At 50.9% G+C, this 11,781-nt stretch overlaps 1 protein-coding gene across 2 annotated transcripts in view; it reads left to right on the top strand.

Annotated features, from left to right (window-relative positions):
- The first annotated feature begins 595 nt into the window (after positions 1 to 595).
- Positions 596 to 11,781, top strand: part of Erbb3 (erb-b2 receptor tyrosine kinase 3) — a 23,060-nt gene continuing 11,874 nt past the window's right edge. Inside the window, exons 1-10 of one of the 2 annotated variants that reach the window (XM_031349815.1) lie at positions 596 to 1,127; positions 4,316 to 4,467; positions 5,364 to 5,550; positions 6,153 to 6,278; positions 6,874 to 6,939; positions 7,096 to 7,214; positions 7,321 to 7,462; positions 8,504 to 8,617; positions 8,723 to 8,843; positions 11,182 to 11,255. In XM_031349815.1, the coding sequence (XP_031205675.1) occupies positions 1,046 to 1,127; positions 4,316 to 4,467; positions 5,364 to 5,550; positions 6,153 to 6,278; positions 6,874 to 6,939; positions 7,096 to 7,214; positions 7,321 to 7,462; positions 8,504 to 8,617; positions 8,723 to 8,843; positions 11,182 to 11,255 (1,183 nt within the window). In that variant the 5' untranslated portion in view covers positions 596 to 1,045. Of the gene's footprint in view, positions 1,128 to 4,104; positions 4,163 to 4,315; positions 4,468 to 5,363; positions 5,551 to 6,152; positions 6,279 to 6,873; positions 6,940 to 7,095; positions 7,215 to 7,320; positions 7,463 to 8,503; positions 8,618 to 8,722; positions 8,844 to 11,181; positions 11,256 to 11,781 lie in introns of those variants that run through there. The other variant, XM_031349816.1, reaches the window with a different exon arrangement.

Here is an 11,781-nt window from a genome sequence, read left to right as displayed (position 1 = left end):
ACATAGCAACCCAGGGTCCTTGGGCGTCATGTGCAGTGACTTCCCCGCGCCTCTCTTCACTGTCGCCTCCGGTGTGAGGGTTGCTGTACCCTTTTGGGTCCGCGGAGGAGAGGCGGGAACCGCGGCGGTCCGGACGCCGAGGTCAGTCCCTCGGAGACAGCTGTTCTCTGGGGCGGCCGTGGGGGGCAGCAGAGGGGACGGCGACAGGTGCGGGAGCCCCTCCCCCGGGCAGAAGTGGGAAGACGGACTCCGGGGTCTGTTCCCAGGCTGGAAACCGCCCCCGCCCCCCGAGGCAAATCCCCCCGAGAGGCCGAGCCGGCGCCGGGTCTGCAGGAGGAAGCGGCCGGAGACAGTGCGATTTCACGCGGCCTCCGGGGCTCGGGTTCCCGAGCCGGGCACATGAGTTACGGGGCTTTGCGTCCCGGGGAAACTGAGGTGGCATGAACGCTAGGCTAAAAAACAACCTCCCACTCGAAAAAATAGAAATACTCACACTCCGAAAGAAAAAAAAAATCCCTCAAGTGATCCAACCGGCTAGGGGAGTTGAGTGATTTGGTTAATGGGCGAGGCCAGCTTTCTGGGGGCTGGGCTTCGGAGCGCTCTCCTTACCCGCGTTCACTACCTTTCCCCGGCCCCGGGACATTTGGAATCTCGATCTCCTCTTAAGCGTCTCCGGGGGAAATTGCTGGAGTGAGACCCCTCCTTGACCCTCTCGGCCAGGCTGTGGGCTGGCGGGGCACGCTTGGGCGGGTGTCCCGGGCTACAACCATCGGGACTCCAGCCTCGAACGGGAGGGGGCGCGGCCGTGACTCACCCTTCACTCCCTCCCTCCCTCCCTTCGTCCCTCCCTCCCTCCCAGACAGACACCCTCCCCTGCCGTCCCGCTCCGGACTCCGACTACGCTCCGGTTGCAGTTTGCAGCCTCTGCTGCCGCCGCGGCCACCTATTCGCTGGCTTGTTCAGGTGGCTGTCGCTTCGATGTCCTCCTAATCTTGGGGCCCCCGGGCTAGACTCGGCTAGGCTCCCTTCACCCTCCGCTGGAAGCATGAGGGCAGTTGGAATTCTGCAGGTGCTGGGCTTCCTTCTCAGCCTGGCCCGGGGTTCCGAGATGGGCAACTCTCAGGCAGGTAAGCCGCACGGGAGCCCCAACAGGCTGGAAGTTGGGGGCGCGACCTGAGCGCTCGCAGACTCTAGGCAGGGAATTCAGGTTCTGACGCCTTGAACTGGGGAGTGCGATACCGGGTTTGCTCGGACCACCAAGGATGGGACCGTGTGTCTGGGTTTTTGGAGTGGGCTGTGCAAGGGACTGCATTCCTGGATGCCTACCCTTCTTCCCTGGGCATCGCTGATCCTCTAATTGGTTTTATTCTGATCTTGTTAGTGCCGAACAGTAGTTCACACTTGAGAGCCTTGGGAGGAGGGCGGGCAGGGACCCTTCTGTAAACGTAAGGAGCCTTGGCATGAAGGGTCTTAGTTTGCTCTCAGGTTCCCTGGCCCCCACCCCATCCCAGGTTTCAACAACCCCCAGTTTCGTTGTTTTGCCGACAGGGCGGGGCTATGCAAGGGTTGGAAGTTGTTGTTTTCTAATGTTGGAAAAACAAGAATGGCACCACCTCTTCCGTGAGTGGGGCTGTCCTGAGAAGGCTGAGATTAACCTGAGGGCCAAGTCCAGGTGACATCAGTGAGAGGTCTCAGAGAGGCTGGCTGCCTGCTTTCCCATAAGATAAGCCGGTCCCCAACAACTTCTCTTTATCAAGACCCAAGTCAATTCAATTAACATGCTGGGCATCTATTACATACTATACTATTTCCAGGGTATATACCCTAAGCTGGAGCTGTGGGGAAAAGACAGTCAGAACTATTTCTCTCTCCAGTCTGAGGCCACCTCTCCCACCTTCTGAACATTCTACTCTGTGAACTGGCTCCTAGACCCAGCTTCTGCCCTTCCCCCATTCGGTGCCATCTGAGCCCGTTCCTAGGGGTGTCTGGGACTATAGACACCTGAAGAGCACTAGAGTTGGTATCATTAGAGTCCTGTTGATCTTGTCCCCTCTCCCAACCCCCAGATCTCAGCTTTGGGTTGGCACAGTCCATACCCCTTCCCCAGAGTGGGAGTGGGAGAAACCACCTGTGCTTCCCCCACAGTTGCTGGGCCTAAATTTAGCCCCTGGGATCTTGAGATGTGAACACTCCCAGCTGGTGGAGGGGGTGGTCTGGAGACTGGAGTGGGAGTGGGAGGGGCCAGGGAAGTGACTGGATCACTGTCCCGTCTGACTGTGCCCCCACCAACCAGGAACCCAGGAGTCCTGGATTCCCACCACCCTCCTCAGGAGGCAGGGAGCAGGCATGCTTGCTTCTCTACCCTTTATCTCTATCCTGAGCCTCTGGGCATCCGGCCCTGCCTCAAGCCTTGTATAGCCCCTTTGTCCCCTTGTGTGTGTGGCTGGGGCAATAGAGGGGAGGCTTTTGGGGACTAGAGGTTGTTGGTTGGTGCAGTCAATGCTCTCCACAGAGAAAGGTTCTGACTTTGAGAGTTTTTTGCCGCCCTGTGAGCGTGGTCCACGCTCCCCACGCCCACCCCCACCCCCACCCCCAGTTCTCACTGCTTCCTCACTGTGCTCCCCAGGTTGCCTGGTTCCTCCTGGGTAGTTGTTTATACTCCTGTCCTGCCCAGGCCCTTTGCCCCTGTTTGTGAAATATGGACTTTACCCTCAGGGTGGCAGGTAACTGAGACAGAGCCATAGGGCCTTGCAAAGAACAAGATACAAGGTGTGAAAGACATTGTGGACTGGTGGGACAGGTAGACTAGCCACTTGTAATACTTCCCAATAAGGGTCCCAGGGGCAAACAATATATATTTCTGTGCCAGGGTAACTGTGTACGTGTTTGTATGCCAGTGGCACGCACAGGTACACATCGCTTCCCTATGCTCCTCCCCTATCTGAGAAGGGTTGGCACCCTAACTTGGAAGAGGGGTGTCCTGCCAGGAAGGGGACAGGGGTGGGGCTGTTCCAGAAATGACTAACCTTCCTGGTCTTTTCTCTCACTCCCAGGTTCCTCTGGGTTTCTAGCTTGTTTATGCCTCCTTGCTGGAACTGGCCCGCTCCTTCCATCACAAGGAGAGAGGATAGGGAAGAGGATCTAGAAGAAGGGGTCAGACCAGACATGGACCTAACAGGAGAGGCTGGGGCCTCTGACTCTCTCCCCCTCTGTTGCCTCCTGCCCCGCCTCAGGGAAGGGTGGTTAGAACAGGTGGTTGGTGGTGTACTCCATACCCCCACGTACTCTTACTGCACTGGGGAAGGATACTTAGAGCTCCTGGGAGAAAAGTGAAAGCCCAAGAACGGAAATGTATGATCTTGTCTTCTGGGCTCTCCCCTGGAGTGTCTACTGGGAGGTACTGCCATGTTAGCAGTCTCTTTAAAGAATCCTGACAATGAAATTGGGAAGAAGGCTTGGGAGTGGAGGCTCTGTTCTGTTTCTCTCCAGGCTTCTCTGTTTGGTGAAAAGCACTTCAGGGCTGCACAGGGATGCCTGCGGGGGGTGGGGGGGTTTGAAGGGGGGAGGTGGAGAAGTGCTGCACAGGGATGCCTGTGGACTGTGTGGGGGGGAAGCTGGAGCTGGCTTAAGGGAAGGGGGTGAGACGACAAACCAGAGTTTAGGGAGGGGGAGGCTGCCAGTTCCTTATCGTCCAGCTTTAAGGACAAAGCTCCCATTGACCCCCCACCCCCACCCCACTACCAGGGTTTCTCCCTCCAGTGAGGTCACTTTTCTGAGCCCAAAGCTCCAGGGTAAGAGGGGGGGTGCTACTAAGGATGGGGTGTCTGAGGCAGGGTGGGGCAGCCCCCTCCTCCTGGGTAGAATTGCTTCATTGTGGGCTGAACTGTGGCCCCAGGCACTGCCCCCACCCTCTGCCCCCATCCCACCCTCTGTAGACACAATAGGGGCTGTGTGCTAGCCCCAAAGAGATGTTTATTCCAGGACCTAGAGAGAAGCAGGATGGGGGCAGAGAAGTAAGTGGCTCTGTTGAGGAGGAGAGGGTAAATATTCCGTGCCTAAAGAGTGTCCTTTCCAGGGAGAGGAAAAGTCCAGCATGTCTTCCTTCTGTATTAACCCCTCAGTGCCCAAATTAGTTCCCGAAGGAGGCACAGTGGACACTCTGGTGAGGACAAGGACACATTTCACCTTTCCAATCTGTGAGAAGCAAGGAGGCCCTTGGAGGCCTTGTGGGCAGGCTAACTGGAACAGGGCAACGGAGAGGCTCTCATGGAGGGGATATCTAGCTTACCTATGTGTCTCACCTCCACTTTTACAGTGTGTCCTGGGACTCTGAATGGGCTGAGTGTGACGGGCGATGCCGACAATCAGTACCAGACGCTGTACAAATTGTATGAGAAGTGTGAGGTGGTCATGGGTAACCTGGAGATCGTGCTCACAGGACACAATGCTGACCTCTCCTTCCTGCGAGTGAGTGTCCCCACCTGGTCCCTCTCTGGGGACCATCCTTTGCTGAGGCTCAAACCTAGGGAGACAGTGGCTGTAATGGGGGTGGGGGTGGGGATGGGGTGTCCTGATCCTATAACAAGCCAGGGGTATGTGAAAGCTGGGCACCAGAAAGGGACAGAGCAGGTGGCATTCTGTCCATCAGTAAGCTACCTGAGGACCTAGAATCACCTGGAGAGGTCAGGAAGGAACGCCTCACCCTTCCTCCTATTATGACTCCAAGAAGAAACAGAGGAAATGTAGATCTGTCTTTATTTCTGTGGCTTGTCTTTGTTCACCAAAGAGGCACAGAATTGTGACAGCATACTCCCTACACATCAGGGAAGGAGTTCAGAGCTAGGGTTATAGCTCAATGGTGAGGTGCTTGCAGAACATACATGAGGTCCTAGAATGCAGTATGAGGGTTGGAGGAGAAAAGAAAGGAAATTCAGGAAGGCTGGACGCAGGACAATAGTCATGCGGGCGACTGTGGTACACTGGTAGAAAGCGTTAGGGTGGTGCACACCTTTGATCCCAGCACTCAGGAGGCAGGGACTCTGTGAGTTTGTGACTAGCCTGGTTTACAAACAGAGAGAAACCTGGTCTCAAAAAAACATAAATAAATAAATAAATAAAGTCAGGTGGTGGTGGCGCATGCCTTTAATCCCAGCACTTGGGAGGCAGAGGCATGCGGATTTCTGAGTTCGTGGCCAGCCTAGTCTACAGAGTGAGTTCCAGGACAGCCAGAGCTATACAGAGAAACCCTGTCTCGAAAAAAACAAAAATAAATAAATAAATAAATAAATAAATAAATAAATAAATAGTTAAAGAGGCCTGAGACCCTGTTGTTCTTTTCACTTCTGTGGTCTGTTCTGTCACAGTGGATCAGAGAAGTGACAGGCTATGTCCTGGTGGCCATGAATGAATTCTCTGTACTACCCTTGCCTAACCTCCGAGTGGTCCGGGGAACCCAGGTCTACGATGGGAAGTTCGCCATCTTTGTCATGTTGAACTACAACACCAACTCCAGCCATGCTCTGCGCCAGCTCCGGTTCACTCAACTTACTGGTTAGTTTCTGATGATCCCTTCTGGTCTATCCCCTGAGCCTTCCTGCCAACAGGCACCTCCTTGGTGATGACCCAAGACTGCTCACTCTAAGTTCATTTTCCTAGGTACTAACTACTCTTTAAGCAGTAGAGGGTTCCAGGAGGGAGCTGGGGGCACCTGCTCCAGGAAGGACGGACCTTATGTGATGGCAGGGTTGGACGTGGAATTGGATCTATTGATAACCCACCTTCCCTGGAATCTTCACCTTTGCCCCAACCAGCTGGAGAATGTAGGGTTAAACACAGCCTGGGCACTCTCTGCTCTCCCTGTCCCAGTTGCTTAGAAAACACTCAGGTAGGCCTAGAGGACTGAAACAGGACGTCCTACCCCTCCCCCACTGGCTAAACCGGATCTACACTGGTGTCTGAAGAGGCGGGAGTTTCTTTGGCTTGACTCCTCCTCTTTGAGGGCCGGCTTTTCTTGAAGCTTGAATCTGATTGGACCACCTGTGGCTGAGTTTTTATTTTTTATTTTTTATTTTTTATTTTGAATTGGTAGGAAGGTGTGGAAGGAGAGTTGTGCCATAGTCTTCATCAGCCTGTCGCTTCTATTCCCACCACAGAGATTCTGTCAGGGGGCGTTTACATTGAAAAGAATGACAAACTTTGCCACATGGATACAATTGACTGGAGGGACATCGTGAGAGTTCGAGGCGCTGAGATAGTGGTGAAGAACAACGGGGGGAACTGTAAGTGGATCTGATCGAACCAGCTCACCTTGCCTCAGCAAACTGGAGCGACTCCTACCCCATCCCTACTGCAGTCCCTCATTCTGACCCACCTTCCCCAAACAGTCACTTCAGACCGGTGACCCAAGAGCCTGCCAGTCAGGAGGGACCGGGTTAGTCTCCTGGAGCTCAAACCAGTGTATCAGGAAAAGAGGCAAAAGTTGTCTTGGGTGCTAAGCAGGGAAGCCAGATCTTTTGACTAGTTCCCTGTTGCTCTCCCAGCTGCCCTGAGCTAGTCTACTGCTCCTGTCCACTCAGGCAAAGAATCTGCTTCTCTGGAAGGAACCAAGTTCCTGGGGTGACACTGGGCTGAGACTGGCATCTGCCCCAGTCCCTCCCTTTCAGCTGCCCAGTGGTTAGTGTGGAGGAGTAGCTCCACCCCTTGTTGACAGGTTCATTAGAGCCCAGCCCTGCTCTCCAAGGGCAGGGAGGGACACAGCCTAGGGCTCTTGCTTCCTGGGATTGAGGTTCCTATGTGTTGACATCATACCCTGTTGATTCAAGCAAGCCTTTCTCAGCTCTGATGATCCTGCGTGTCCTCTCGATTCCCAACCAGGTCCACCCTGTCATGAGATCTGCAAGGGGCGATGCTGGGGGCCTGGACCGGAAGACTGCCAGATATGTGGGTTTGAATTTTCTTCTAAAAAGTTAAAGCTCACACCCTCCCATACCCATTACCTGTGCAGTCCCGCCTGTGTCTGTCTGAACACTCAGAATGAGCGAAGGCGGCCTCTGAATTTATCCCCGAATGAACGTCTTGTGTTCTCTCTTTCCATAGTGACCAAGACCATATGTGCCCCTCAGTGTAACGGTCGCTGCTTTGGGCCCAATCCTAACCAGTGCTGCCATGATGAATGTGCAGGTGGCTGCTCTGGACCCCAAGACACAGATTGCTTTGTATGTAACGGTGCCATCAACCTGTGCTCTGACCAGGGTTACAGGCTTTGGGGAGGAGAAGGGGTCTATAGAAAATATAAATTCTAGGAGTCTTTTACATTCCCAGGCCTGCCGACGCTTCAATGATAGTGGGGCCTGTGTGCCCCGGTGTCCAGAGCCTCTTGTGTACAACAAGCTAACTTTCCAGCTTGAGCCCAACCCCCATACCAAGTATCAGTACGGAGGAGTCTGTGTTGCCAGTTGTCCCCGTAAGTGTCTGAGGGGGGACAGACAACCATAGATTTGACACAAAAAAAAGTTTGGGATGCTAAAGGGGTTAAGTTAGATGTTAATTGGGGGACCTAGATGTGATCATGTGACCTCACCTAGTGAGTGACATCTCTGTCTGTGCCCCCCCCCACTTCTGGGAGGGGCCACTTGGAACAACAAAGAGCTAAAAGACCTGGAGCTGCACGTTGGTTGTCAGTGCTTGCTTAGCAGTGTGTGTGAAGCCCTGGGCTTGAGAACTCCAAGACCACAGACACTGGGAGAAGTAGCGCACTGGAATCCCAGCTCCCTGAGGTAGAGAGGGCGGATCAGAGACCCAAGGTAATTCTCAGCTACACGAAGAGTGTGATGCTACAGCTAGAAACATGGCTCAGTAGTTGAGACCAATTGTTGCCCTTCCAAAGGACTTAGTTCTTAGCACCCATATACAGCCTATAATAGCCTATAATGCTAGTTCTAGGGGATCTCACATCTATTCTGGACTCCTTGAATACTTGGCACAAATGTGAGCTATATATATATACATATGTGTATATATGCATATATACATATATACACACACATATGTATATATATGCACACATATATATCAATATATACACATAAAATAAATAGGAGTACATATTTTTCTTTTTTAGAAACTAATCTTTTTTTAAAATTTATTTATTTTTATTCTACGTGCATTGGTGTTTTGTCTGCATGTATTATGTCTTTGTGAGGTTATTAGATATTGTGATAGGTGTGAGCTGCCATTTGGGTGCTGGGATTTGAACCTGAGACCTCTGGAAGAGCAGTCAGTGCTCTTAACTGCTGAGCCATCCCTCCAGCCCCCTTAAATCTTTTTTTTTTTTTTTTAAGGGCTTAAGGACAAAGAGACTGTCTAATCTGTAGGACATACCTGAGGAACCCTAGGTTATAGGGGGGGCAGATCTCAGGGCAGAGTGGAATGGGCAGGGGACACAGAGGAGGGGTCTCAGTGGTTGGCTATTACTCATTTCTAATGCTGTTCTTCTCTTTCCTAGATAACTTTGTGGTGGATCAGACATTTTGTGTCAGGGCTTGTCCTCCTGACAAGATGGAAGTAGATAAGAATGGACTCAAGATGTGTGAGCCTTGTGGAGGGCTGTGCCCAAAAGGTGAAGAAGTGGGAGGTGAAGAGGCGGGAAGTGGGGAGAACTTACACTCAGCTTCTTCTATGGGGTGACTCAGAACCCAGCTCTGAGACTCTTCTGTGATTGCAGCCTGTGAGGGGACGGGCTCTGGAAGCCGCTACCAGACAGTAGACTCTAGCAACATCGATGGGTTTGTGAACTGTACCAAGATCCTGGGCAACCTGGACTTCCTCATCACTGGCCTCAACGGGTGAGAGGTTCTGCTTCTCTACCCTAAACCACAGCTCTATCCACACATGGTTCATCTCAGTGGCTTAAATCTCTACATGCAGCTGACTCAAAATGTCAGTCACAGCCTGGTGCATGCCTTTAGTCCCAGTACTCAGGGGGCAGAGGCAGGTGGATCTCTGTAAGTTTGAAGCCAGGCTGGTCTACAGTGGGAGTTACAGGACAGCCAGAGCTGCACAGAAAATCCCCATCTTGAAAAACAAAAAACAACCATACCAAAAAAAAAAAAAATATATATATATACATATATATATATATATAATGTCAGGAAGTCTTAGGGGTGTAAGGGCCCCCTATTGTGTGTGTGTATATAATGTCAGGAAGTCTTAGGGGTGTAAAGGCCTGAGAGAATGTATAACTCCACCTTCCACCTAGAGCCTGCATCCCTCCAGGACATCCCTAAGCAGCTCCACCTTCCACCTAGAGCCTGCATCCCTCCAGGACATCCCTAAGCAGCTCAGTCTTACCCCAGAACTGAAAAGATTCAGGGACAGTGTTTGTTACCTAAAGTTTTTAAGTTCTTCCTTAAATTTAAATAAAAGGAGGCTAGAGAGACAGGTCAGTGATTAAGACCATGTAGCACTCTTCCGTAGGCTCACAGCTGTCTGTAACTATGACAAGGTACCCAGCCTCAGTGGGCACCTATACATACCCAGCCTCAGTGGGCACCTACACATACCCAGCCTCAGTGGGCACCTACACATACCCAGCCTCAGTGGGCACCTACACATACCCAGCCTCAGTGGGCACCTACACATATCCAGCCTCAGTGGGCACCTACACATACCCAGCCTCAGTGGGCACCTACACATACCCAGCCTCAGTGGGCACCTACACATACCCAAGACTGAAAACACTAAAAAACATTGTCTGTTTTTCCTATTTTTTTATTTTATTTTATGTACCTGAGTATTTTGCCTACATGCACTGTCTCTGCATGCACTTTCCTGGTACCCATAGAAATCTGAAGAGACTGTTGAATCCCCTGGAACTAAAGTTACAGACGGCTGAGTCAAACCCTAGGCTTCTGCAAGAGCAGCCAGTGTTCTTAACTAAGGAGACATCTTTCCAGACTCTCTCTAAATTTGTGCTAGTTTTGTTTGTTTGTATATGTGTGTATGTATGTAGACCTGTATGTGTGCGTAAGTGTGGATGGATGTATGGGCATGCATGTAGTACAGCAAGTTTGGGACTCAGAAGTCAATTTTTGGAAATCTGTTTTCTCCTCTACCCTGTGGAGCCGGGGATTAACCCAGATCCTCAGGCTCAGCTGGACCATCTTGCTGGCTACCTCTTTTAATTTTTTTAAAAATTAAAAAATTAATTATAATTTTTAATTATAAAATTAAAATTTGGAGTCACGCTTAAATTGTAAAAATTACATATTTTCCATATATACTTTACCCAGATTCCCCTACTATTAGCATAATATACATGCTTTTATTTAATTTTTTTTATTTTTTGGTTCTTCATAACAGGGTTTCTCTGTAGCCCTGGCTATCTTGGAGCTTGCTCTGTAGACCAAGCTGGCTTCAAACTCAGAGAACCACCTGCCTCTGCCTTCCAAGTGCTGGGATTACAGCCAAGCACCGCTATGCCCAGATACATGGTTTTTTGTTTGTTTGTTTGTTTGTTTTCATCATTTCTCTTTTTTCCTTTTTAAACACATACCCCTTATCTCAGTTTTCATTTGTTTTCTTTTTTAATTAAATAATGTCTTCACATGTAGCCCATGCTGGTCTTGATCTTGCCACTCTTGTTTGGCCTCTCAAGTATCAGTGTTGGGATCACATGCGTGTGCTATCGCCTCTGCCCAAATTTGTTTTATGTACATGGATGGTTTACCTGCGTATATATCTGTGCACCGTGTGCATGCCTGGTGCCTGAGACCAGAAAAGGGTGTCTTAGTCTCTGAAGCTGGAGTTGCAAACAGTTGTGAGCCACCTTGTGAGCCACCGTGGGGGCATGTCAGGGTTGCAGGCGACATTCCTGGCTGTGTCAGCCCTTGAGTGTTCCTTTTCTTCTTGGCATAAGATGATCCAGGTCGCTGTGTATTTATGTTTCCCCCCGCCATCAGCATTTCTCCAAGGGGTTCTGTTTCCTTTAGATGAAGACTGAATTAGGAGCCAAGATGCTGTGTTCTATAGTAAAGCAGCTGGCTTAGCATGCGCAAGACCCCTGATTTGATCCTTAGCACTGGGGAAAACGTTGACATCTAGAACCTGTGTTTTGAGGTGCAGTGTGTTATTATCACTGAGTCATTTCTCTCCCTTGTTGATAAGTTTTTACTGTTCTCTTAGTGACCCCTGGCACAAGATCCCTGCACTGGACCCGGAAAAGCTCAATGTTTTCAGGACAGTCCGGGAGATTACAGGTGAGAAAGAGGGCAAGCTCCACCTGCTGGAAGGAGCAGGTGGCACGCACAGGCACACCTTACAGTTAAACCACTTAAGAAAAGTCACACTGGGGGGCTTGAAAGATAGCTCAGTTGGGTAAGAGTACTGTCTGCTCTTCCAGAGGTCCTGAGTTCAATTCCCAGCAACCACATGGTGGCTCACAACCAAGTTTAATGGGGTCTGATGCCCTCTTCTGGCCTGCAGGCATACATGCAAGTAGAGCACTCATATGTATAAAATAAATAAAATTTTTAAAAAAGGGAAAGAAAAGGGCTGGCGAGATGGCTCAGTGGGTAAGAGCACTGACTGTTCTTTTGAAGGTCCTGAGTTTGGATCCCAGCAACCACATGGTGGCTCACAACCACCTGTAATGAGATCTGACGCCCTCTTCTGGTGTGTTAGAAAACAGCTACAGTGAATTACGCCAGAGGGAGCCGGGCCAGCAGAGGTCCTGAGTTCAATTCCCAGCAGCCACACACATGATAGCTCATGGCCGTCTGTACA

The sequence above is a fragment of the Mastomys coucha genome, unplaced genomic scaffold, assembly GCF_008632895.1.
Source record: "Mastomys coucha isolate ucsf_1 unplaced genomic scaffold, UCSF_Mcou_1 pScaffold4, whole genome shotgun sequence".
Taxonomy (NCBI): Eukaryota; Metazoa; Chordata; class Mammalia; order Rodentia; family Muridae; genus Mastomys; species Mastomys coucha.
The sequence above is the reverse complement of the archived record's forward strand: the minus strand, read 5'-3'. Positions and strand labels throughout refer to the sequence as shown.